Below are 27,674 nucleotides of genomic sequence, written 5' to 3' on the forward strand. Positions count from 1 at the left end.
AATATGAAACCAAGCTTTCCTGGAGAAAAAGGAGATGGCTCTAACCACTTACCCTCTACCCACTCAGAGCCACGTCTCCAATTCCTTGGTGAATTTTTAACAACCTTCTCATATCTACAAAGGGTCCAGTGTGAGGTGAGCAGGCTTTGCAAAGAGAAGTGGTAGAGGCCCTGGTGTATTTCTTAGGCTAAGAGCCTGGGATGTGCACTGGAAGGTCCCCTGACTCCGAATTGTCTGTGAAAGGTAAAGGAGATTGTGAGACAGACTCATTCGCACCTTGGGTACATATTTGTTCCTGGCCATGACTCACTTCCTTCTGGATCAGAGCCCTGGGTGAAATGTTTACCTGCCCCACCTCTCTCTGCGCTGTCTTATAGCTCCCCTCCCAGTGGGGCAGGAGTCTGAGAGTGAGGAGCATCTCTGTCTTCCTGTCCACTCACAGAGCCTATGGTCATGGCGGCCCTGGCAGCAGGAATGTCCAAGCAGCGTGCGGTGGCTGAGGGTCTTGGCTCCAACCAGAACGCTGTGAAATACTTGGGCCAGGACTTTGAGACTCTGAGGCAACAGTGCTTAAAATCAGGAGCCCTATTTAAGGACCCAGAGTTCCCAGCATGTCCATCAGCTTTGGGCTACAAGGATCTTGGACCAGGTTCCCCCCAAACTCAAGGCATCATTTGGAAGCGACCCACGGTAAGGGGTGAGGTTGTAGCGGAGTGTCTTATAGGGCTGAGGAACCTTGCATCTATCTGGTCAGGAGTTGAAGAATCATGGCTTTGGATTATAAATTTTTGGATTCCATATTTCATTTTTTTTTAGGCAGTGAGTTATTCCAGAAAGTGGGTGCACAGGCTTTGGAAGTAAACAGGTTAGATTTGAATCCTGACTGTGCAGACCTTGAGCAGATAACTTAGCCTCTATGAGTTTCAGTTTTCTCATCTGTAAAATGGTCTCCTGGCACTAGTCTTCAGTGTTGATATAAGAACTAGAGGTAAATCTGAGTATAGTGTCTATCATGTAAGAGGCACAGAATATATGGTAGTTATTATTGCACAGTGGCCCCTGGACCAGTGCCCAAAGGAAATCAATGCTAAATGTAGGAAGCCTGGGGTGAGTGATACAACAGCTTTCCTGAAAGGTGCAGGTTGCTTAAGGTCATGGATTGCCATTGTTTTATCAGGGCTGACAGGTGGAGAGGACAGGTGGGAGCCATGCCTCTGTGGATGCAGATAGAAGGCTCCCAGCTCCTGGATGCTGCCACTGATAACTGCAGAAACTCAAAGGCAGAGGATGGAGAATTGTCTTCCCAAATTAGGCCCGGAACCCATCACTGTATGACCATTGTCAAGGGGATTTAACCTCAGGGAAAAGAACCCCATCCAAAAAGAATGGCTGTGAGAATTGAAATGCTCTATTTAGTGTCTGGCACCTGATATGGTCTCAGGGCTATTAAATGGATATCCTCAGGAGCCCTTAGCTCAGGGCACCTTTTTTCTTCTAAAACATGATAAGGAGATCAAGTCATAGTTTCTATTCCTGGAAGTGGCTGAAAAAGGAACATAAGAAAAGTTCAAAATTATTCTCATCATTTAATTGATCAAAATCATCATTTTAACTCCAGCAATTCCTTCTGTTTTGTACCATAGTTCCCCCCCCCCCCCCCCCAGCAACTCCTGCCCACCACGGCCTCTCTTCCTTTACCTTGCTGACACCTTCAGTTTACCCTGGAATGTTGGGAAAAAATCAAGGCCTGGGATTACACTTTTATACTGTAGTTTCAAGAAGTGATGCTCAGGACAGAATGAAGCATGTACTCAGCAGAGGCACAGAGGATAGATTGTAGAACCTGAGGTGTTACCTCTGAATGATGGAGAGACTTGAGGGAAGAGGAAACATTCTGGTGGCTTGGGGGAGGGGGTGATGCGGGAATGGAGAGGGGTCATGAAATACTTCATTTCATGACCAAAGTCAGGTGTCAGTTACCCTTTGCCTAGTTTTTCTCTTTCCTTTGAAAATCTTCTTTTAATTGATTTTATTTTTTTAAATACATGACAGTAGAATGCATTACAATTCTTATTACACATATAGAATACATTTTTTCATATCTATGTATATAAAGTAGGTTAACACCAATTCATATCTTCAGACATGTACTTTGGATAATGATGTCCATCACATTCCACCATCCTTGCTAATCCCCTGCCTCCTCCCTTTCCCTCCCTCCCCTCTTCCCTATTTAGAATTCATTTTCCCTCCCATGTTCCCCCTCCCTACCCCACTATGAGTCAGCCTCCTTATAGCAGAGAAAACATTCCACACTTGTTTTTTGGGGATTGGCTAACTTCACTTAGCATTATCTTCTCCAGTGCCATCCATTTACCTGCAAATGCCATGATTTTTATTCTTTTATTGCTGAGTAAAATTCCATTGTGTATATATGCCACATTTTTTTTTATCCATTCATCCACTGAAGGGCATCTAGGTTGGCTCCACAGTTTAGCTATTGTGAATTGTGCTGCTATAAACATTGATGTGGCTGTGTCCCTGTAGTATGCTGTTTTTAAGTCCTTTGGGTATAGACCGAGGAGAGGGATAGCTGGGTCAAATGGTGGTTCCATTCCAAGATTTCTAAGGAATCTCCATACTGCTTTCTATATTGGTGCACCAATTTGCAGCCCCACCAGCAATGTATGAGTGTACCTTTTCCCCCATATCCTCTCCAACACTTATTATTGTTTGTCTTCATAATAGCTGCCATTCTGACTAGAGTGAGATGATATCTTAGAGTAGTTTTGATTTGCATTTCTTTGATTGCTAGAGATGATGAGCATTTTTTCATATATTTGTTGATTGATTGTATATTCTCTTTTGAGAAGTGTCTGTTCAGGTCCTTGGCCCATTTGTTGATTGGGTTATTTGTGTGGGGTTTTTTTTTGTGTGTGTTTAACTTTTTCAGTTCTTTATATACCCTAGAGATTAGTGCTCTATCTGATGTGCGAGGGGTAAGGATTTGCTCCCAGGATGTAGGCTCTCTGTTCGGCTCACAGATTGTTTCTTTTGCTGAGAAAAAACTTTTTAGTTTGATGCCATCCCACTTATTGATTCTTGGTTTTAATTCTTATCAAGGAGTCTTATTAAGGAAGTTGAGGCCTAATCCTATATGATGGAGATTAGGACCTACTTTTTCTTCCATTGGATACAGAGTCTCTGGTTTAATCCCTAGGTTCTTGACCCATTTTGAGTTAAGTTTTATGCATGGTGAGAGATATGGGTTTAATTTCATTTTGTTGCATAAGGATTTCCAGTTTTCCCAGCACCATTTGTTGAAAATGCTATCTTTTCTCCAGTGCATGTTTTTGGCACCTTTGCCTAACATAAGATAATTGTAATTTTGTGGATTAGTTTCTGTGTCCTCTATTCTGTACCATTGGTCTAGCAGTCTGTTTTGGTGCCAATACCATGCTGTTTTTGTTACTATTGCTCTGTAGTATAGTTTAAGGTCTGGTATAGCAATGCCACCTGCTCCACTCTTCCTGCTAAGGATTGCTTTAGCTATTCTGGGTCTCTTATTTTTCCAGATGAATTTTATGATTGCTTTTTCTATTTCTATGAGAAATGCCATTGGTGAGAGGTGGGAGGGAAAGGGAGAGAGAAGGGAAAATGCATGGAAATGGAAGGAGACCCTCAGAGGTATACAAAAGTACATACAAGAGGAAGTGAGGGGAAGGGGAAAAATAATACAAGGGGGACAAACGAATGTCAGTAAAGGGGGCAGAGAGAGAAGAGGGGAGGGGAGGGGAGGGGAGGGGAGGGGGGATAGTAGAGGATAGGAAAGACAGCAGAATACAACAGACACTAGTATGGCAATATGTAAATCAATGGATGTGTAACTGATGTGATTCTGCAATCTGTATATGGGGTAAAAATGGGAGCTCATAACCCACTTGAATCAAATTGTGAAATATGATATATCAAGAACTATGTAATGTTTTGAACAGCCAACAATAAAAAATTAAAAAAAAAAAAAAAAAAAAAAGAGAAATGCCATTGGGATTTTGATTGGAATTGCATTAAATCTGTATAGTGCTTTTGGTAGTATGGTCATTTTGATAATATTAATTCTGCCAATCCAAGAGCAAGGTAGATCTTTCCATCTTGTAAGGTCTTCTTTTTTTTAATTTCTTTTTTTTTTAAATTTTTTATTGTGGGTTGTTCAAAACATTACAAATTTCTTGACATATCATATTCCACACTTTGATTTAAGTGGGTTATGAACTCCCACCTTCACCCCATACACAGATTGCAGAATCACATCAGTTACACATCCATTGATTTACCTATTGCCATACTAGTGTCTGTTGTGCTCCGCTGCCTTTCCCATCCTCCACCCTCCCCCCTCCCCACCTCTCCCCTCCCCTCCCCTCCTCTCTCTCTACCCCCTCCACTGTATAACCCTGAGGGTATCCTTCCATTACCATGCAATTTCCCTTCTCTCTCCCTTTCCCTCCCACCTCTCATCCCTGTTAAATGTTAATCTTCTTCTCCTGCTCTTCATCCCTACTCTGATCTTAGTTACTCTCCTTGTAAGGTCTTCTTTGATTTCTATCTTTAGGGTTTTGTAGTTTTCATTGTATAGATCTTTCACCTCTTTCATTAAGTTGATTCCCAAGTATCTTATTTTATTTTTTTGAGGTTATTGTGAATGGGGTAGTTTTCCTCATTTCAAAGGCTTTGTCACGGATATACAGAAATGCCTTTGATTTATGGGTGTTGATTTTATATCCTGCTATATTGTTGAATTCATTTATGAGTTCTAGAAGTTTTCTGGTGGAGTTTTTGGGTCTTCTAGGTAGCCAATAGTGCTAATTTAAATTCTTCTTTTCCCATATATATCCTTTTGATTTCTTTCACTTGTCTAATTGCTCTGGCCAGTGTTTCAAGAACTATAGAAGTGGTGAAAGAGGGCATCCCTCTCTTGTTCTAGTCTTTAGAGGGAATTCCTTCAATTTTTCTCCATTTAGAATAATGTTGGCCTGAGGCTTAGCGTAGATAGCCTTTACGTAGATAGCCTTTGTCAAATGCTTTTTCTGTGGTAATTGAGATGATCATATGATTCTTATCTTTAAGTCTATTGATGTGATGAATTACATTTATTGATTTCCATATGTTGAACCAACCTTGCATCCCTGGGATGAATCCCACTTGATCATGGTGCACAATCTTTGATGTTTTCGTATTCAATTTGCCAGAATTTTTTTGAGAATTTTTGCGTCTAGATTCATTAGAGACATTGGTTCAAAGTTGTCTTTCTTTGATGTGTCTTTGCCTGGTTTTTGGATCAGGGTGATATTGGCCTCATAGAATGAGTTTGGAATTACTGCCTCTTTTTCTATTTCCTGGAATAAATTGAAGAGTATTGGTATTAGTTTTTCTTTAAGGGTCTTGTAGAACTTGGCTGTGTATTCATCTGGTTCTGGGATTTTCTTGGTTGGTAAGGTTTTGATGGCTTCTTCTATTTCCTCACTTGATATTGGTCTGTTTAAATTGTATATATCTTCCTGACTCAATCTGGGCAAATCATATGACTTAAGAAATGTGTCAATGCCTTCAATGTCTTCTATTTTTATTGTAGTATAATATTTCAAAATAATTTCTGATTATCTTCTGTATTTCTGTAGTGTCAGTTGTGATATTATCTTTTTTCATCACGTATGCTGGTGATTTCAGTTCTCTCTCTCTCCTTCTCTTCGTTAGCATGGATAAGGGTCTGTCAATTTTATTTATTTTTTCAAATAACCAAGTTTTTGTTTTGTCAATTTTTTCAATTGTTTCTTTTGTTTCGATTTCATTGATTTCAGCTCTAGTTTTAATTATTTCTTGCATTCTACTGTTTTTGCTGCCAGTTTGTTCTTCTTTTTCTAGGGCTTGAGATGTAGTGTGAGGTCATTATTTGTTGACTTTTTCTTCTTTTAGGGAATGAACTCCATGAAATGAATTTTCCTCTTAGTACTGCTTTCATAGTGTCCCAGAGATTTTGATACGTTATGTCTATGTTCTCATTTACCTCTAAGAATTTTTTAAATCTCCTCCTTGATATCTTCTGTGACCCATTGTTCATTCAGTAGCATATTGTTTAGTCTCCAGGTGATTGAGAAATTTTTATTTTTTATTTTGTTGTTGATTTCCAATTTTATTTCATTATGATCTGATAAAATGCATGGTAGTATTTGTACTTTTTTGTATTTTCTAAGAGTTGTTTTATGGCATAGCATATGGTCTATGTTAGTGAGGGATCCATGTGCTTCTGAGAAGAAAGTGATGCAGGTTGAAATATTCTATATATGTCATTTAAGTCTAAGCTATTGATTGTATTATTGAATTCTATAGTTTCTTCATTCACTTTTGTTTGGAAGATATATCCAGTGGTGAGAGAGGTGTGTTAAAGTCACCCAAGATTATTGTGTTGAACTTGAGTTTGTTTGATGAACATAGCTGCACCATTGTTGGGGCATATATATTTATGATTGTTATGCTTGTTGGTGTATGGTTCCCTTTAGCAGTATGTAATGTCCATATTTATCCCTTTTGATTAAACTTGGTTTGAAGTCTACTTTATTTGATATGAGTATGGAAACCCCTGCTTGCTTCTGCAGTCCATGTGAGTGGAATGATTTGTCCCAGCCTTCCACCTTCAGTCTGTGTATGTCTTTTCCTATCAGATGAGTCTCCTGGAGGCAGCATATTGTTGGGTCTTCTTTTTTTTGTAAATCCAATCTGCTAGCCTATGTCTTATGATTGGTGAGTTTAAGCCATTAACATTTAGGGTTACTATTGAGACACAATCTGTATTTCTGGCCATATTTGTTTATTTTTGTTATTTTACTTGAATTGGTTTTCCTCTTTGATCAGTTTTTTTCCTTTAGTGTACTACCTCCCTCTGCTGATTTTCATTTCCTCTTCATGAAATATTTTGCCAAGGATATTTTGTAGTGCCGGTTTTCTGGCTATGAATTCTTTTAACTTTTGTTTATCGTGAAGGTTTTTATTTCATCTTGAAATCTAAAGCTTAATTTTGCTGGATATAAGATTCTTGGTTGGCCCCCATTATCTTTCAGAGCTTGATATATGTTGTTTCAGGATCTTTTAGCTTTCAGGGTCTGGGTTGAAAAAATCTGCTGTTATCCTAATTGGTTTTCTCTTATATGTAATCTGATTTCTTTCTTTTATGGCTTTTAAAATTCTCTCCTTATTCTGTATGTTGAGCATTTTCATTATAATGTGCCTTGGTGTGGGTCTGTTGTGATTTTGTACATTTAGTGTCCTGTAGGCTTCTTAAATTTGGATTTCCAATTCATTCTTCATGTTTGGAAAGTTTTCTGGTGTTATTTAATTGAATACATTGTTCATTTCTTTGGTTTGGACCTCTATACCTTCCTCTATCCCAATAACTCTTAAATTTGGTCTTTTTATGCTATCCCATATTTCTTGAATGTTCTGCTCGTGGTTTCTTATCATTTTCACTGTGTGGACTATATTCTTTGCAAGATGATTTATTTGATCTTCATTGTCCTATCTTCTAAGTGCTCTACTCTGTTGGTGATGCTTTCATTTGATTTTTTAATTTGGTTTATAATTTCTTTCATTTCAAGGATTTCTGTTTGTTTTTTTTTTTTGTATAACCTCTGTCTCCCTGTTGAGATGATCTTTTGCTTCTTGGATTTGTTTATGTTGTTTATTGTTGAAGTGATCTTTCACTGCCTGTATTTGTTCTTTTATGTCTTTTTTTAAAGTTTTTTTTATTAGTTGCTCAAAACATTACAATGATCTTGACATATCATACATTTGATTCAAATGGGGTACATGTACAGATTGCAGGATCACATTGGTCTTCTTTGAGGTCCCAAAACATTTTGTATATCCTGAAATCTTTCTCTGTAATTTTTTTCTGCTATAACTGCCAATGCTTCTGATGATGTGTTTCTTCCCTTTTCTTTTCATGTTGCTCATGTGTCTTCCTTTCCAGCTCTGTGGATCTGGTGCGTTATTGTTTTTACCCTATAGATTTGTAGTGCTCTTGTAGGGTTCCAAGATCTCTCCTTTGTGGGGAAGGACAATGTTAGCAGATCCCAATATCAACAATACATCACCTATGAACAAATTTTTGTTATTAAGACATTTACAGTTTAGTCTCAATGTCCAGAAATGTTGGATTCAATTATTTTTTAAAATATAATCAGTATTTTCATAAAAAGGTTTACAGTTTCTGGCAGTGGACAATAAACTGGGGGTCAGGCATAGGACAATATGTTGAGGAGAGAAGATATGAGGGTATATAGTTAACATATCTTAGGAAATGTGAAGAAGAAATCTAGTGAAGAGTATTAGTAGCAGGAGAATAGATAGGAGGTAATTTGGGGTAGACAATTATGTGGGAAGACAGTAGAGTACATAAAACAAACACATATGTTTTTAGAAAAATACAGGATGTTAAAATAGTATAATTTGGAGGGTGAAGGAAGAAGGAGAAAAAGGGAAAGAAAGAAAGAAAAAAGAGAAGAAGAAGAAGAAAGAAAAAAAAAGAAAAAGAAAAAAAAGGCTTATGCAATTCCTCTATATTATATTATTCAGCTGACTCAGTCCTCAAAGTCCTATTTCATGTAAAGTTCTTGGTTTTACATATGTTGGGGATGTGAGGGCCAGAGGATAGAAGGGTAGAAGAGAAAGAAAAAGAGAAAAAAAAAATACTCTTAGAGATCCACTTCTTTCTCTTCTCATCCAGTAGGTGAGGTCGTCTCATCCAGTTGGTGTCTCTACCCTCAGGATGGTGTAGGTAACTAGGATGTGAAGACTGGACCTGGTGTGGAGCATCTGGAAGCGGGGAGTGCTGCCCACCAGTCCTAGCAGGGAAATAGCACCTCACGGGTCTTTTTTTGTGACTTGAGCCCCCGGTATTGTCTCCCTCTCTTGCCTGGAGATTTCCCAAATCCTGATCTCTCTGTTTTGCTCCAGACTTTAGTCCCCTCCCCTCTCTTATTTATCAGTTCCCAATTGCGGACCTCTCATCCCCAGGCTCATACCAGGTGGGTGGTGCCCTGTTCAAATTGCACTCCTGTCCAACTGAGAGCTGTTCTTGTGTTAGGCGGCCACTGTGCCACGTTAACGCTGTTGGGGAGGAGGAAGAATTGGAAATCGGGTACCTGCTCAAATGGCGACCTGATCTGATAGCCACACTCACCACAAAATGGCGAGGAAGGTTTTCCAACATGGAGTCCGTCTGCTTCCAACGCCAGGGTGTCTGGTGATGTGGGGAGAGCTGGGCGATGGCCTTGTGCTGTGGATAGGTAACAGCCAAGTGACCTGCATGGGAGCGGAGCGCAGTCTGGAGTTCTGTAGATGTGCTGACAGATGTTTCTGCTAAGCTGCTTGTGAGCCATGCATGGGCTAGAACTGTGGGCTTTGGGTCCAGGTCCGGAGACTACTCGAGCCCAGAGGCTCTTATTTCTGCACCGGTGGTCTCTGCGCGGGTGGTTGCAGCGCTGGTGATTTCTGCAAAAATCCACGGCCCCTGGAGATCCAATCTGGGAACTGCTCCCACCTAATATGGCAAAAATGTTGAGCCAAGATGGCGGAAGGTCTGCTTTCATCTCCGGGCTGTCTGGTGAGGTTGGGGGAGCCAGGCCATGGCGTTGTGCTGAGGGTAGGTAGCAGCTGAGTGACCTGCGTGGGAGCGGGGTGAAGTCTTGGTGGTCTGCAGATGTGTTTTTAGATGCTTGCCAAGTCTTGTGTGACCTGGAACTTCGGGCCTTGGGTCCTGCTCGAACACTGAGGCCCAGAGCCCTGAGCGGGGTCATAGCGCTGGTGATTTCTGCAGAGAGCAGCTGTATAGGGGTCCTCTAACTCTCTCAGAGATGCAGTATTCCGACTAGGTGAGATCTGGATCACAGAGTAACATAGAATGCTGCCTCCCTCTGGTCCGCCATCTTGAAACTCCCCTTTGAAAATCTTAAAGCCCTTAACTAACTCCTCAACCACATTGTCTGCTCCCCCCGACCGTGTCTTCACCTGGTGTCACTGTCTGTGTCAACTTAGTAATTTTAGGTTGGATGTGCTGATTTGTACCTGTCAAGGGAAGCAAGGAAATCAGAGAATGAGGCAGTGGAAACTGATTAATGTGGAATTGAAAGACTCCTTTTTGGGATGTTCAAGTGCATGTCAAAAAAATAAATGATGTCAGAATTTAACCTCTTCCTCCCCAGTTAACAAGGGGGAGTTATCACATGGCTGCCTTCAGCCACCCTCATGCTCACATCCCACAAAGCTATATTAGAGGACACAGCCTTATCCTCTACGATCTTGTAGGTTTTAACAATAGACTCCTGAGTTCATGAAGATGATTGTATCTCTATTGGGGATGGATGTGTCTTGGGTTCTGAGAAAATTGGCCTTTCCCTAAATGCTTTATCTTTTTCTCCCAAAAGGCCTCTCAGGAATCTGCAAGCAGAGTGGAGTGTTCAAGAAATGTGGTTTGCTAAAGTTTGCTTGATTGATCGATTGATCAATCAATGAATCAATTTATCTACTTCCCTATCTAATATTTATTTATTTACTTATAAGTTGTGGTAAAATATAGAAAACATATAATTTACCATCTTAGCCATTTTAAGTGTACAGTTCAGTGGCATTAAGCACATTCACATTATTCTGCAACCATCACCAGAACTCTTTTTATCAAGCAAAAGTAAAACTCTATACTCATTGAACACTAACTTCCTATCCCCCTCTCCCCCATTTTCTGGCAATCACCTGTCTCTATGAATTTGTCTACTCTAGGTCGAACTTCACTACTCATATATGTGGAACCACACAGTATCAGTGGTTTTGTAACTCACTTAATTCACTTAGCAAAATGTCTTCCAGGTTCATCCAGATGTAGCATGGGTCAGGGTTTTCTTTCTTTTTATGGTTGCAGGGTTCCCTGGTGTCTACATGCCCTGCTTTATTTACCCATTCGTCTACAGTGGACACTTGGGTTGTTTCCACTTTTGGTGCTTGTGAATAATACTGCCATAAAAAAATGCACAAATATTTCTTTTAGACTCTGATTTTAATTATTTTGGTTATATACCCAGAAGTCAAGTTGGTCATATGATAATTCATATGGTAATTCTGTTTTCAAGTTTTTGAGGAATCACCACACTGTTTTCCACAGTGGCTGTGCAGTTTCACATTCCTGCCAATAGCTCTCTGGAATTCCAGTGTCTCCACATTCTCACCAACATTGTTGTTATTACTTTTGGATAATAGTAATCCTAATGGATGTGAGTTGCTCTCTCACTGTGGTTTTGATTTGCATTTCCCTAATGACTAGTGATTTTGAATCTTTTCATGTGCTTATTGACCATCTTTTTTGGAGAAATGTCTGTTCAAGTTCTTTGACATTTTTACTCAGGCTGTTTGTTCCTGTGCTTTTCACTTTCTTGCTTAGTTTAGAAACCTTAAGTCAACTGCTCGGATGTGGCTCTTATGATCCTGTTTCCCAAAGGGATGTTAAGTTTTGCGGAAAGGAGATGAGAAGGACTGAACACATATGTAAATGTTTTTCCCTCTCAATAATGAATAAATCCTGATCTGTAGATGTTTTCACCCTGCTGAGTGTTTCTACTTATTCTTAAGTTGCTGAGCAAAAGGTTTGTCTGGATTTTGTCCCAAGGGTTGGAAAGACAAGTTTGCCTAGATGAAGGTCTCAAGTCTAACTTGGGTTTTCAGGATGAATTGCTTTTTTTTTTAAAAATTATTATTCAAAATCTTAAGGCAATTTTTTCTCAGGGTATTGGGAAAGAGCAACAATCCTATCACAAAGGAAATGTCTGGCTGTGCCGATCAGGGAATGCTTTTAACAGCTGCTTCTCTGCATCCTGGTTTCTGGTTTTCCCACTGTGCTGGGTCAATGCCCAGCTCAGGCCCCTACAGTTTGACGAATGCCCAGTGTGAGTGGGCCTGGTGTGGCTTAGTCAATGATACTGTTCTCTGAAGTGTCCATTTTGGGGCAATTAAGCAATTTATTGATCTTAAGAAGAAATACAGAGAGATAGGAGTGAGACCACATCAGCTGCATAACAAGGACTCAAGAGACAAAAGGAGGAGTTGAATTGTGGGGAGGTTAGAATAAGAATGAGCAGGAGAGGCCTCCTTTTTGAACTTCCATTCTTTCTTTAGCTGCTCCCCCTTGGGTTAGTGAACCTGGAGTTTCTAATTCAGCCACGATTTATTGCATGCTGTTATCTGCAGGGATTAGGGCTGAGAGAGACCTTGTGGAGCTGCAGAGAGAGACCCATGGACAAGCAGAGGACTGTTAGGCAGAAGAGTGGTGAAGAAATGGGCTTGGGTGTCAGATGGATCAAGGTTCTGGTCCCTTATCGGCTACTTACTAAATGAGTGACTGTGGATAAGTTATTAAGCTCCCTAAGACTCGGTTTCCTTATTCATGAGATGGGAACCATAATACTACCTATACCTTCTTAGATTATTGAGAAACTTGACTGAATGCTTGATTTTAGAAGAGCTTAGGAGATCTATTAAATATTCATATAATGTGCCAATATCACATGAGGAGTGTGAGGGGTACTGAATATACAGCTCAGGGAGTTATTTTGGAAGCGTCATCATAGTCAGTAGCTGAAGGCATGGGTTTGAATGATTTCACAAAGAGAGAATGCTTAGGGGCATGTGATTGATGTATCAAATGGGACCATTGCAAGCAGGTTGAGGAGGGGGCCCAGGGGTTCCCAGATTATTAGGAGAGTAGAGCAGAGTTGAGCAAAGGAACCCATCAAGGAAACTAGAAAGAAAGATTTAGAGAGGTGAGGAGAAAAGAGCTAGCAAGGATATGGAAATCAAGGAAACAGAGTTTTCTGAGGGAGAGAAAGACAAGAATATCACATGTTAAGAAGCAGTCAGTAGCACAGGAATAGAAAATGTTCATTCTGTGATTACTGGTGACTTTGGTGAGATTAATTTCCTGGAGGTGTGGAGGAGAAAGGCAGATTTGTGGGCAGTGATGGGTGAACGGGTGATGGGGAATGGGAGACTACATTGAGAGAATGTTTAAGGGAAGAGATTCTTGAGAACCCCTCTTGAGAGCTCTCCTCCCTTCTTTCTTGATCAAGTGATCTGTATTCTTTTGAAAAACAAATTTTGAATTGCTTTTTTGTCCATTTCTTTTTATTTATTAGTTTTTCCACATCTTTTCACTTTTTGTTCACCAAGAAATGGCCACCCCAGGACTGGGAACTCTTGGGTACCTGGGAACACGGTGGTAGCTGCCCTTGAGAACACTGAGATTGGCTGGTGCCTTTTCGCTCTTTTAATTACCATCAGAGATTGCAAAAGATTGAAAAAAAACAACAACCCAAACTAAAACAAAAACTAAAATTCTCTCACTAGAGGACTGGCTACATAATTTGAGGGATTTTAATGAATTTGCAAACCTCTCTATGTCCTAAGAAAAAATGTAAAAGGTATATGTGACAGTACACCTATGCCCACAGACACTGCTATCATTTGTGTCTGGAATGTCCTCCAAAGACCTATCTGGTAAAGACTTGGTCCCCAGGGTGGTGTTATTAGGAGGTGATGACACCTTTAGGATGTGAGGCCTAGTGGAAGGAAGTTAAGTCACGGGGGTGGGAGGGTTGAGGGGTGGAGGGCATGCCTTTGAAGGAGATTATGGTACCCTGGCTCCTCCTCTTCCTTTCCTTTCCTTCCTGACTACCATGAGGTGAATGGGCTTCTTCAACCACATGCTCCTACTATGATGTGCTGCCTCACCACAGGCCCAAAAGCAATGGGCTAACAGACCACGGACTGAAACTTTTCCTCTTTTTTTTTTACTTGATTATCCCAAGTATTTTGTTATAGCAATAGAAAGCTCACACACACACACACACACACACACACACACATACATGAAAATGTGCCTTTATACTGGAAAACAGTTTTCTGGAAGGATATATAAGAATTGTTGACAGGGGGGAAAAATTGTTGATAGTGAAGAACTGAAGTGGAAGGAATTTTTTTTTTTTTTTTGTCTCATGCCACTCATGCCATTATTTCCTGATGGATTTTTTTTTCCTGTGGGCATATTACTTTCTCAATAAAAAACAAGTTGATAAGTTTTTTTTTTTAATTTAAATTCTTGGAGAAATAAAGCTGTTTCTGGTCATGTAGGCAGGAGCTGACAGCCTTATAAAGGATTGTAGGACTGTTATTCAGAAGCTTCCATCTCTCAGAGTAAAAATCTCAGAATCCCCATTCATGCCCCTTCCCTCAGCCCATCCTCCTCCTTTTGACCTATCATTTATTCATGTCTGTGGAGTAAGGGAAATGATTCTCACACTTCCACAGCCAGAGAGTTCTTGATGTAGCCCAACCCATTGATTTAATTGCCTCTGATTAAATGTAGTGCCAGTTCTTTCTTGTATTTTGAGTCCCATCCTTGCTCCCCAGTGATCTGCCCTCCAGGTGGACAGGAAGATCTAGCTCTTCTTTGGGGGCCTCCTTGTAGACTGCTCCTAAAGTCTGCCTTCCTGACAACATGCATATGGTCTCCCACGGGTAATCTTCAGCCGTCATCCCTACTGGGCATTTCTCATTTTATGCACTAGTCTTTTTCTCTGCCTTTTTTTTTTCTTCTAAATAATGTTAGGTTGGCGTTCCCATGTAGATGGAAAATACTTTGGGTCCAAGTGTTTTATTTCTTTTCTTTTTCCATTTCACCATGCTCCCCCTCCCCCTCCCTGCCTGCTATTGTGTAGGTAGTACAGGGTATAGAATGGGGACTCAAAAATCCTTGCTGGATAAGCAAATAGAGAGGAAGGGGGTGGGGAGGCCTGAACAGAGCTCAGGGCTGGGACATTGCCTGGGGGCAGATGCTAGTTGGAGAGTGGAGGCTTGGCAGGTCTGATACCTTTGACTGCATCTGAATTAAGTTTTGCTCTCTGGAAATAGTACTCGCATACCTCAGTGTTCCCATCAGTGCATGGGGTCATTATCACTTTGTCAAGGTCAAGTATTTAAGGAGTGTCCACAGGGTGCCTGGCATTTTGCCCAACATTACTTCAATCCTCTCTTTATGTAAATAGGGGTGTTGTCTGAATGGGTGGGATCACATTTCATCACATTATTATCTCAGCCTGTGCCTTTCTCCTACCTCCATATGCCTCAGTGCCTTTTCACACCCACACACCCACACAATATGCATAGTGATAAAAATACTGGTCACAACAGGGACTTTGGGCTCCAGATCCTACTCTGTGTGATTCTGGGTAGGTGTCTTCCCTTAGCTGGCCTCCAGGGTCCCTAACAACAAAATATATGTGTACTAGACAATCTCCTAGGTCTCTTCCAGTTCTGAATTCTATGCCTCTAATGTTCCTTTACTGGAGCTCCCACCACCATGACTGGGCATCTTGTGACTTGTGTTCTGTTCCAAATTACTTTCAGGAATTATGTCCCAACCCTCAGTTTATCGTTGGTGGAGCCACGCGAACAGACATTCGTCAGGGTGGTCTAGGTGAGTAACTGGGGAGAGTCCTGTTTGCTTTGGGAGAGGGCAGGTGAGTGTGTGTAATGAGCAACGTCTGATTACACTGTTAGTCTTGACCAGCTAAATTATGTACACGGTTTGCCCACATGGGTTTGTGCTTTAGAAATTGTCTTCTTGACTATGGATCTGAATGCTGCAACCCTTTTTGGCTTCTCTTAACAAGAGATTTTCTGCCAACTCGTTTCAACTCCCTTTCATGCTGGAGTAGCAAGCCAGGAATCTATATATACATGGAGTGGATAACCATGCTGTACCATGTTTTTAAAATATTTGCTTTTAAGCAGTCATAGTTATCTATGGAATGGCCCTGTCCATGTAATTATGGACTGCCAGAATAGATCCTTTTACAATTGGTATTGCATCTTTCTAGCCAGATATTCTTTCATAGGTCTGGGATTTGTAAATCAAGAAACTTCATTTAGGGGGTGGGGATGGAGCTCAGTGGTGGAGCACATGTGTCACACACATGAAGCCCTGGATTCCATCCCCAGCACCAAAATGACCAAACAAGCAAAACTCCCCTTTATTGCCTAACTTATTATATTCTTTTCAAGTCAGGTGCCGTTGAGCTTAGGATGTACTTTCATTTTTTGTTTTGTTAAGTTCTAGCCTCAGTTGTCAGAAAAGCAGGCTCTTCTAGATGGCAGATTAGCTTTGTTGATCTCATAAACCCTCAGAATCTCCAAGCCTCACAGACGGGAGTTTCTGCATTGAGTAGACCACACTTAACATTTTATGGGACAACATGGCCTGAATCGAATTTGTTGGCCTTCCAAACCACTGTCTGGTGACAACTGCAAAATATAGACTTGGACACAAAGGCAGAGAAGAAATAGACTCTACTTGATGAAAAGCAGCCAGATAAACAAAAAACCCTCAGTCTCCATACTGACTCTATAACCTTTTATATTTTAGGAAGTTTCCTCTCTTTTTCTTCCTTCTTTATTCCAGCTAGGAAAACCTTTTCTCTTCAGCCTGCTGGAAACCATCATGATTTTGAAAATTGCAGGGCATTTTATTTTAAATGCCTCTAATGTTCTCTCCTTTAATAAGTATAGCAAATCTGCCTCAGCCTGAGCTCATGGTGCGTGACTATAAAGCATGGAGAACAATTTGGGGTGCCGCACACAAGTGCGTGCCCTGTTGCCTGAAAACACAGCCCGTATCTCCCAGGCTCTTGTGTGTGGCTCGCTGAGGGGTGGCTTGCTGACCTTTTCTTGCTCTTGGTTAAGTGTTCTGTACCTTTTAACTTGGAGCTGAATGTTTAACCTAATTTAGCAAGCGTCTCAGGGAAGCAACCTCGAATGTGCGCCTTTACTGCTCCTTGTTAAAAATGTTTTAACCTTGGGAAAAGCATTTAATTAGTGTCTTTTCATCGATTGGCGTGGGGGGATTGTCCTTTGAATAGCTTAAAGCAAAGACGTTTGAGGGTTTCCTAAAAGGGGCTGGAGCGTTACCATGGCGGCTGATGGAGACCAAGGCATTGGAAGGGCAGGAAATGAACGCAACTGGATCTCAGAATCAGGCTCACATCAAAACAAATGGGACAGCTGTAGTGGTGGGGGATTTTAAATGAACAGAACAGGAAGTGGCTGTTGAGTCCAACCTCCTGAAAGGGGCCTGTTGCTTGGGAAAGGGTTTGAGGCTTGGTTTAGCAGATTGAGCCTCAGCAAGTAGAACAGTAGGTGCCTCACAGGTCTGAGGCTGTGGCTGGTACAGCAATCTGCAGTGACCTGTGGAATTTGAGGCAGGGCTGCCCTCTCTAATGGGTGAGTTGTGGTGAGATTAAGACTTGATAAAGAGCGGCAAGATAAACAAAAAAACCCAGAGATCCTAGCTGGGCGCAGTGGTAGAAGTCTGTAATACCAGTGGCTCTGGAGGCTGAGACAGGAGGATCGTGAGTTCAAAGCCAGTCTCAGCAATGGCAAGGCACTAAGCAATCAGTGAGACCCTGTCTCTAGATAAAATACAAAATAGGGCTGGAGATGTGGCTCAGTGACCCAGTGCCCCTGAGTTCAATCCCTGGTACACACACACACACACACACACACAAAAAAGATTATAGAGATCCCACCCAGGATACAGAGCATATTCCAAAAGAGCCAGGGAAGGTATCACACAGTCAGCACTTGTTGAACCAGGGTGGGATGTGGATTAATGTTTGTTTAATGCTTTGCTGGCTTTTCAGAGTCCAATACAGGACAGCAGTGTCTGCTCTAGGGATTAAAAAAAATTATTTTTATAACAGTTCATCTGTGTAACAAAAAATGTCTTTTCCCTAGAATTGTGTTATTATTTCATTATTTTGAATACACATGGTTCAAAAATTAAAACAACTGAAAGCTATGCTGTGAGAAATGTGCTTCTCACCTGTCTTCTACCTGTCTCCCTCTACTCCATCACTCACTGTCTTGTTAAAACAATCCTTTCTGGCTGGGTGTTGCAGCACATGCTTGTAATCCCAGTGGCTCAGGAAGGAGGATTGTGAGTTCAAAGCCAGCCTCCACAGCAAGGCCATAAGCAGCTCATCAAGACCCCGTATCTAAAATAAAATATAAAAATATGATGGGGGATGTGGCTTGGTGGTTAAGAGCCCCTGGGTTCAATCCCCAGTACCACAAAAAACAAAAACAAAAACAAAAGAACAAAACAAATACCTTTCTATTTTTTAATGCAAATTCTAACAAATCTATATATATATATTCTTATTTTTAACCCTTTCTTGAGCTGAAGGTGACATATCATCAACACTGTTTGACACCGTGACATTATTTCATTGAATAAAACATCTTGGAGGGCCTGAGGTTGTGGCTCAGTGGTATAGCGCTTGCCTAACATGTGTGAGGCACTGGGTTCAATCCTCAGCACCACATAAAAAAATAAATAAACAAAACGAAAGTATTGTGTCCATCTACAACTAAAAAATTAAAAAAAAAAACCATTTTGGAGATCACTCCATATCATTCTGTAAAGAACTTCATTCATCTTTTAACCGTTGAGTATGGTACTGCATTGTATGGATGTACCTCAGTGGGTTTATCCTGTCTCCTGTTGACAGATGCTTGTTATTTTCTCTGTCTTGCTATCATAGAGTATTGCAGTGACTCTCCTTGATCACACATTGTCTTGTCTGTCTGAAGCTAGCTGGCTGCTGTCACGGTATGGCATCCAAAGAACCTTCCTCCTGACCAACCTAAGTGTGTGAGTCTCTTGGTTCTCATCCAAGTTTATGTTCACATAGAGCCCAGGACCTGGCTTTCTTTGGAGATAATAGAAAGAAAATAAAGATTGTAGAAACTGAAAGCTAAGGATCCAATTGCCCCAACAATTCTTACTGTAGCAGGTGACTTTTCTTTGGATAGCTCAGTCCTTGCAGGAAGATAGTGTGGTTCTACATCCACATAAGTCATTAAATGAGTGTCCTTTGATGACACAGCCCCCCAACAAAACCCCTTTCTGAACCCCCATGCCTCCTGGTACACCGAGGTGGAGAGTTCTTCTCCAAAGATGCTATCCTCTGCAATCCTTGTCTTGCTTCATCTTTTCAGTGGGGGCCATACTCACCAGCTCTCGCAAAGGCCACCCACACATAGTGTCCACTAGAGTAAGAGGATATCTCAGGGCCACCCCATGTTGGGATGGAGTGAGCTGTAGGTGTGCAGTTCCAACATCTGCAGGTGTCCATTTTCAGTGGATGATCATGGTTATAGATCATTCAGGGAGCTGCAGGGACCTAGCTGGTCCCTCTGCTGCTCATAATAGTACAGTCTGTCTCTCCGTTGCATTTTGGCCCAGGCATGCACCAAAGCATATTGTGGCCTTTGGGGCTGCTTGATTAGACCCTGTCCTATGTGTAAAGTACACATTCTGGCTTTGTGCACCTCACACAACAAGTTATACCTATGTATCAACCAGAACTTCTTTGGTCACTAGCTTTAGAAGTCCAACCCAACTAGCTTAAGGAAAAAGAGGGGTGGATCTTTTGGTTCACCCAAGTAGACCATGGAAAAGGACGGTAGTGTTAGCCTTGGGGAAACCTGGACTCAGGGATCCTAATGTTCCTGGAATACTCTCTGCCTATCTCTTGACTCTATGGGTTGGCCTCATTCTCTTCCATGGCGGACAGGCTCCATGTGGCAGGAATCACAACTCCTAGTGGTTCCAAGCTTCATCCTAGCAACACCATACACCAGATTTGATTTTATGCATTTAGGAAAGGCCTCTGGTGGGATGATCTGGTTCTTCATCCACTCCCTAAGCCAGTTACTGCAGGTAAAGGGGCAAGGGTCCATATGATTGATTCAACCTGGGTCATGGGCTCACTCTTGTGGTTGGGAGCCTTAGTGACTGGAGCCTCCCTTCCAACCACAAGGAGAATCCTCCAAAAGGGAAAGACAATGGCTCTGGGAAGATAGAATAAGGAAAGTATATCTCACCATATAAATAGGACTGACCTGGCCTAGGCTTTCCCTCTCCCTGATCATCTTTGTCCTCTGTGCCCAGTGGCCTTGATATGCGCCCCCTCCTCCAATCCATTACTTTGCAATACTCCCTGAAATGCCTTTCCTGAGGGCCCCTCCTCTGTTATTGGATCTGTCCTTAGCCATGCCTAATTCAGCAAATCCAAACAAACCAGAGTCTTCATGCTTTGCCCACTCAGTTTTTTCAACTATGAAGTGGGGATATAATCAAAACCAACTTGCCAGAGGGTTGTAATAAGCAGAGAATCAACACTTGGTTCCTTAAGCTCTAGGAAGTAGGCATGGGTGGAGTGGATGTGAGTAACCCTGGGAGTCCTGCCTGTGCTGTATGCACCGTATTAGTCATCTCTGGGTTCACTGTGCCCTGTGCATACCAGAGCTCAGAGAAGGTTTGTTGCACTTTTGATCAGTTGATCTGAACATTCTTTCTTATGTTATTACTAGAACACTTTAAAACAGCCTAAATCTGAGGCTAATTGTGTTTTCCTCTCTCCCTTACCAGTACCTCTTGACAATCGGGCTGGGTCAGGCACTGACGATAAAAGTCTCATCCTGACATTGCCTATATGTACTGATTTTCAAAGGATTTCAAAGTTTTTGCAAAGCAACTTTTCTGCTTGTCAGTCCCCAGCTTGCCGACATTGCTGGATGGGAACATAGAGGTGTTTGAAGGTGCTTGCTGAGCCTCAACAATAAAAAATGTTCCAGAAACAGACCACAAATGAGGCTGTCCCCAAGCCCCTGCTGGTGGCTTTGGAGAAAGGCACACACACACAGAGAAGTTTCTGTGGCCACACTGGTTTCTGTGGCCCCCACTGGGACTCTCAGAATTGTCCAGTCACCCATAAGCTCCTTAGTAACCACTAACTCTACCTGCCCTGGGCTACATTCAGTCCTTACCTCCAGTTATCCATAGGAGGGGAAACACCAAGATGTAGTGTCATTTGTGCCTGTGGTTGTGGAAGTGCAACAAGACTTGAAACATCTTCACATCAGTGGACCCAAAGGCCATAAAAGAGATGTTAATCTATGACCATAAAAGATCTTGGCCTCTGGAAAATGAAATTTGATGCTTGCTGCTTTCAGGAACAAGGAATAGGAAATGTTCTTATTTAACAAATGAGGACCAGAGACTTCCACAATGTAGATAGAAATTGGAGTGCTTTCTGGAGAGCAAAAGCTGTCATGTGATCTAAACCTTGAATCTATTGGGTGGCTTGTTTTCTTTCTTCCTCTCTCCCTCCCTCCCTCCCTCCCTCCCTCCATCTCTCTCTCCTTCCTCCCTTCCTTCCTTCCTTCCTTCTTTCCCCACCTATTTTTCACTCCCAGTCCTGTGTCAGTGTGTTTGTGTTTCTGTATGCTCATTTCTTCGAAAAATCCCTTTTTCGCTATTGATCTGCTTTTTCTCTTCACCTCTGTGGAGTTGGTGTCTTTTTCATCTTTATTGTATTTGTTAAATAGAATTTATATTCCGCATACCTGTTTTGAAAAAAAGAATGGACCATTTCATAAGTCTCTAAAGACAAAGAACCAACAGCAATGACCTAAATTCATTGCCTTCTTGTATGCATCTCTCACATTGATTTTCCTCTGTGAGCCGATGCCCCCCCATGGCGCCGGGGCCTGGACTCCTGGAACGGGCCTGGTGCACACACTCGTTAGTAATTGGGAGTAGTGTCAGCATCCTTAAGAGCATTTTTTTCCAGACACGTTTTGATCTGTAGCATCCTTCAAGGACTGGGGTGAAGTAAATTCATTCACTAGGACTGGTTGCTTACTTTTAATGAGCAATCAGGGAAGCCTCAGAGAACATAAAGGGCCAAATCTGCTCATTGATTCTGGAGAGCACAGGGTCAGACTTCTGGGAGGCAGGAAAAACTGCAGATGACAGTTCCATGCAGCCCTGTGGGCTTAATTGTGATGTGGGGGAAGTTTGGTTTGCTAAGGGGATCCTTCCCTCTCTAGGATGGCTCCATTTCATCCTTCTATCTTTTCCCTATAACTTTGTTCCTAGTGCTCAGTACTCCCATGTCCTGTCCCACTACTTCCTCTGCCCTGTCTACTCTGAGCAAAGGTGCCCAGGACAAAATGCAAATTTGAGACAGTGGGTTCCAAGAGGATTTATATATTGAGCATTATTTCAAGAGCATGAAAGAATTCTACATTAAACAATCAGTTCTGCTAACCTTAACAATCTTATTTCCTTCTGTTATGAATGCAGGCAATGAAGCCCAGTAATGTAAATCACATATTATTTTCATATCACAGAACAGTTGTTAGAAATATCCAAAATGCCACTTCTGCTCATCAGTACCTCATAAGTATGCTGTTTATTAGGCCCTTCTCCAAATCTTTTATACAGGACATTAAGAAAGAAACACAAACATTACTATAATTAAAAATATTTTTGATAACTTTCAATGGAATTGGTTTTTTGTAGCCTTTGTTTCTATTTTACACATTTAGAGACATTATTCTGAGATCAGACCCTGACTTTGCTGAACTGCCAGCGGGGTCCATGCGTAGGAGAGGTTGAGAATTCTGCACCGTGTGATTGTGAGGCTCTTTCTTCCAGGCAGAGATTTCTTTTGCAGGAAGGGGATTTTTGCCAGTGGGCTCCAGTTTTACCTACTTAAATTGAACTAGGTCCTGAGTTTCTCTCACTTTGTAAGAGAACTGTGAAAAGTACAGGTGAACCTCTGATTGCCCAGGGAGACATCTCTTTAACGAGGCTGCTTAACCGTAGGAAGAGGTAGTGGGTGATCCCAGGCCAGGGCACTGCTCTCTGTGCCCCATCTTGGCTGAGTAGCCTGAGGTTTGGGTCTGGAAAACCAAATCTCAGATTGAGGCTGATTCCTACTCAAAGGGGAATCCACCAGTGCTACATTTTTAGGGGATAATTATTTTAACATATTCTACAGACCCTACTTTTAAGGTCTGATTCCATGCCTATCAGCTTCCTGCCTGCAGCTTAGGTTTTGAAGAAGTCTACCCAGGGACCTAGGATGATACCTTCATCACACATGAGCCGTGAGTCTTGGATTTCTGTAGCTCTGTTTGATGTAGTAGGGGTATACTGCTGCTCCCATTTTAGTCATCAGGTCTGGCACATGGGGCTGGTTAAAGGGTCTAATTAAAGGAGACCTGGGGTTACCTGAAGGGAGTGTGTTTGATGGAGGGATCCAGGGAGCTTACGGGTGCTAACTCAGGGCCATGTTGCAGAAGGAAAAGGTGGAAGCAGGCTGGTGCAGGGCGGGCACGATGAGATCACAGGCTGTGTTCAGGTCTCTGTCACATCCAAGACAGCCAGGGGCCCTTATTGGAAGCCTGACCAGCTGCATCTGGAGCTGCAGCCCAGAGATGTACACCTTCAGCACTTAACAGGCTGATTCTTGCCATCCAAGGACCAGAAGCAGAATCCACAAGAGCCTGGTTCTTCAGGAAGCAAACGCACACCATCTGCTCACAGGAGAAAGGATGGATGCTTCCTTCCTTCTGAGAGGCTACCAATTTGATGAATGGAAACAAATGCCACCCCACCAGCCCTTTACAGATTCTGCTTCATTTTGGATGTTTCCTCTTGCCCTTCAGTTTCTGTTACCTCCCTGTTGCCGTCTCAGCTGCCCTGGGTGATCTTGGGAACACCCAACAGAAGCTGGTGGGATGTTCCCCATGTAGGGGCATAGTCCATTCTTCAAAGACTCCCTCAACCCCACGGTCACTCCCTCTAAAGTTACAGGTAGGGTTTCCTGCTGGCTTGGGAATTGCACAAAGCCACTCTATACCTACCCCCATCCCCTCTTATCTGCTCGTTGAGGGTGTGACCCTCCCTACTTTGCGCTTTGGTTTTTCTTCTCTCATCTGCTTCAAGAGGCTTCTTCGTAACTTCCTTGGTGGTCCAAGGATGGCTGTGCAGCTCTGGGCTTCATGACGCTGGTCACTGGCTTGCATTCTTGCCTCACCTTGATCCCTGAGGCTCTGGCACCTTGGTTCCCCAGTCTTTTACTCTATGAAGAGAAAGAGAGCTGGGAATGACCTACATGCATTTTGGCATCCTTCTGTAGACCTGTTCAGGTTTCAAGGATCATGTTTCTCCACCAGTCCCTGAAGAGTTGCCCTCAGCAGGCTTGGCTTGGGATCATGGACCTTATTTACTGGGGTCTTCCTTGCCTTATCTACTCAATTCCTATTTGCTTGTACATAGCCTCCTCATCAACATGAGGCCAATATCACTTTTCTTCTAGGTCACCAGAGTTGGAAGGACCTAGAGAAGGATTCACTCCAGGGGCCACAGCTCAAATGCCTACAGAGGCCACATAAATGAGTGAGGTAGGCAAGGAGTAGTGGGGACTGTGGTGAACTAGAGCGTTTCCCTGTGTGAGGGCGAAAGCCATCACTCGGCTTGATCTGCGGGTCACCAGGAAGGAGCCAGGAGACCTTCCCTCACTGCCCTACACTTAATAGCCCTTCCCTAGTTCCTTACCCTGCTTTGCTTTCTTTATTGTATTTATCGCTACCTGGCTCATGGATTTATTTATTGTTTGTTTTTGCTACTAAAATGTGCACTCCATAACATTTAGGATGTTCTTTTCTATCATGGTATACACAGGAATAGAATCATATTTGGTGCAGAGGAGATGCTCAATAAATACTTGTAGAATGAATATATAGAGGAATTTTGATCAGGTTTTGCCATAGTCAAGATAAGCCAGAAATCTAGATTTTTATGTGAAACCCCTGTAATTCAAATGCATAAATCACCATGCAGGTGGGTACTGTACACCTCGAACAGAATAGATCTGCAAGCCACTTCTAACTGGTTTGTTGTAGTTCAGTCTACACTGGCCTGAGTTTAGCACTGACTCTGGAACTTTCTATATTCCAATTGGCTTTCCCCCTTCAGATCTGCCTTTGGGTTGCTGCAACTCATGGTCTTTGGAGGAATGATCTTTGGTGAATGCACTCCAAGGCCCCTCTATACTGGCTTCTAGTTGAAATTACTTTCTGTCCAGTTGCTCTCTTCCCGAGCTAGACGAAGTCCCCTCTATCAAGAGTTTTGATAGAGTCCTCCCACCCAAGTCTCCTTCCTTCCTGTCTCCTTTTGTGGGGACAAGTGCATGCAGTACTGCATACATGGTATACATTAAGGGCGTCTGAGTGGCAAACCACTCCCCTGCGCTAGGCGTGTGAGCTGCAAACCGCTTACCCCATAGGCACAGACCTGGGCTTTAGGCCACGTGTTGCAGTCCCTGCACTTGCTCCACAGCCCACTCCTCGATTGGTCACTGCAAGGATAGTTGGCCAGAAATTGCATTGGTGGCTGCCTGTAATCTGCTTAGCTACTGCCTGAGTATATATATATGGTAACTGCACAATAAAATCAGAACTGCTTCCTGCTTGGTCTCCGGAGGTCTTGATTAGTGTCTCTGCAGCCACACTGTCCTCTACCCTGTTCGGTGGACCTTCTCGTTGGATGAGAGAGAGCCCACACATCCTTTCACATCTTTTTGCTCTTATGCACTTGTGCTCAGATATTTTCCCAGCCTAAAAACACCATGCACTCTAATTAAAGGAGACCTGGGGCTACCTGAAGGCCATGCATTTGATGGAGCACCAGGGACTCAAGATCCTAGTCCTCAGGGCTCTGGGGAGCCCATGGTACTCTGTTCTCATGTGCATTTTTGCACCTGAGTTCACTTCACTTCATCTTGTAGTATATTTGAGGTTGGAAGGCCACCCTCATTTTTCCATGGACACTCTTTATTACCCTGTGTTTAATATTTGATGTACTTTAAGGACCCACATATGTTTGGAAGCCTCAAGGACCCTAGCTCTGATTTGGGTGTGCCACACACTTTACATCTTTGGAGGGGGACATTGAACAAGGCTGTCCCCAGCACAGACAGTAAATGGACCATTTTCTGTATCTTATCACATGCATTTCTGTTGTGTTTCTCATCTTTTCATTTTTTTCTCCATTTCACCTAGCTTCTAGTGTCTTATTTTTTAATCCAAAGGGCATTACAATTAAACTCAGAAGCAAGCAAGCCACTTTCTCTTGAAACTGGCTCTGAGATGTATTTACATAAGCCCTGAATGTATTTACTTAGTGATTTTATTTTTCCTCCTCTGGTGAATCAATTCCATTTTTAACAATCTACTAAGAATCTTTTTTTCCCCTCTAAGTAGCATTGAAGTTCTAATTTAAAGCTGGGGTGGGGTGGGAAGAAAAGAGCAGGAAGTCCTAAAACAGTTTCACGCCATTGAGTCTGATTTCTTCAACAAGAGTGGAAATTAGATGAGAATTGGCCTGGCTGGCTTTCTGAGCAACTCTGAGAAACTCTGAAACAATCTGAGACAATCGAATTCCTTGTTTGCTCTTTTCCCCTTTTTCTCCCCTCTGATGACTTATAAGATAAAGCAAGATGGCCTCTGATTCAAAGGTGGCCTGCCAACTTTCCCTGTTTATTCTCTCTCTTTCTCTCTCTGAAGCATATTAACTCTCTGGGGTGCTCTGCAGCTCCTGGAAACAGAAGACCCCCTGGCCTGGAACTGTCCTCTGGCAAATGTGATGTGTGATAGTGGCCCTCAGTGCTGAGCTGCCCCCCTGCTGCTGTGGGTCTGCTGTCAGGTCTGAAAAGCCCCTTCTGGGTCGTCATGGGAACCAGGAGTGGCAGCGCAAGGAGACCTGTGGGGGGCAGCAGAGTGGATTATTTAGTGTGCTTTATTATATGTGGTACAGCTGGAAAGAGTTATTTTGAGGATATAAAAATTACAGTTGCCGCAAGTGAGTCACACTGCCGTTGCTCAGAAAATTACCAGTAATACTTGGGGCTATCTTTGAAACTGTATCAGTAACTTTCCTCCCCGGGTGACCCCAATACCTCACTCCCTGCTAAGCCCATGGCACCTGGGCCCTCTGGGGTTTCTGGACTTCTGATGTCTTGCTTCTAGAACAATGATATCTTGCTATAATGCAGCCATAAAATCAGGATGGCATTTCAGTAAGGTGTGCTAAGCTCATTTACAACTCCAGCAGGAGGTGTCGAGTGGTAGGGGATCCAGGCTGGTGGTGAGATGCTTATAAGAGTGAAGGAACATGTGGTTTATCTGACATACTCATTTGTCAGAATCAGGAAGAACTTTCACAGCTCCTTCATCATTTAAATATTGATTAAGTTTCTTCCTTGTGCTGGAAACAGTGGACAAAAGACAGGTGCTGTCTCTCTTCTCCTGGTGGAGCTGGGTGAAAGGGTTCCATGCAGCAGAAATATGAATAAAAGTCCTTCATCTAGAAAGAGTCTGTCCTCAAAGGTGACTTGCAAAGAGGTAGTAGGGCTGCAGCAAATAGGGGGCAGGGATTGCAAAACTGAGGGTGCAGGGGGCAGCAGGCAGATCACTAGGGGCCCCGATGCTGTGTGAAGAATTTTGGATTTTATTGCCAAGGACAGGGTGTATATAGCCAGGTTTGCTGCTGCGTAGACCTTGGGAACACCAGGCAGGACACAGCTGCATTACCAAAACACCCTCATTATTTGAGGATAACTGGTATTGCTATGGAGCTGGGCCCTTCTGAGAAACTGAAACACTGT

The 27,674-nt window shown here is 42.5% G+C and overlaps 1 protein-coding gene across 1 annotated transcript in view; it reads left to right on the top strand.

The window, feature by feature from the left end:
• Positions 1-453: 453 nt before the first annotated feature.
• The window catches only part of Capn8 (calpain 8), a 77,337-nt gene continuing 50,116 nt past the window's right edge, over positions 454-27,674 (top strand). Inside the window, exons 1-2 of the mRNA XM_027934774.3 lie at positions 454-690; positions 15,499-15,568. Of these exons, the coding sequence (XP_027790575.2) occupies positions 454-690; positions 15,499-15,568 (307 nt within the window). The remainder of the gene's footprint in view (positions 691-15,498; positions 15,569-27,674) is intronic.

Source organism: Marmota flaviventris, chromosome 12 (genome assembly GCF_047511675.1).
Source record: "Marmota flaviventris isolate mMarFla1 chromosome 12, mMarFla1.hap1, whole genome shotgun sequence".
In the NCBI taxonomy this organism is placed as follows: domain Eukaryota; kingdom Metazoa; phylum Chordata; class Mammalia; order Rodentia; family Sciuridae; genus Marmota; species Marmota flaviventris.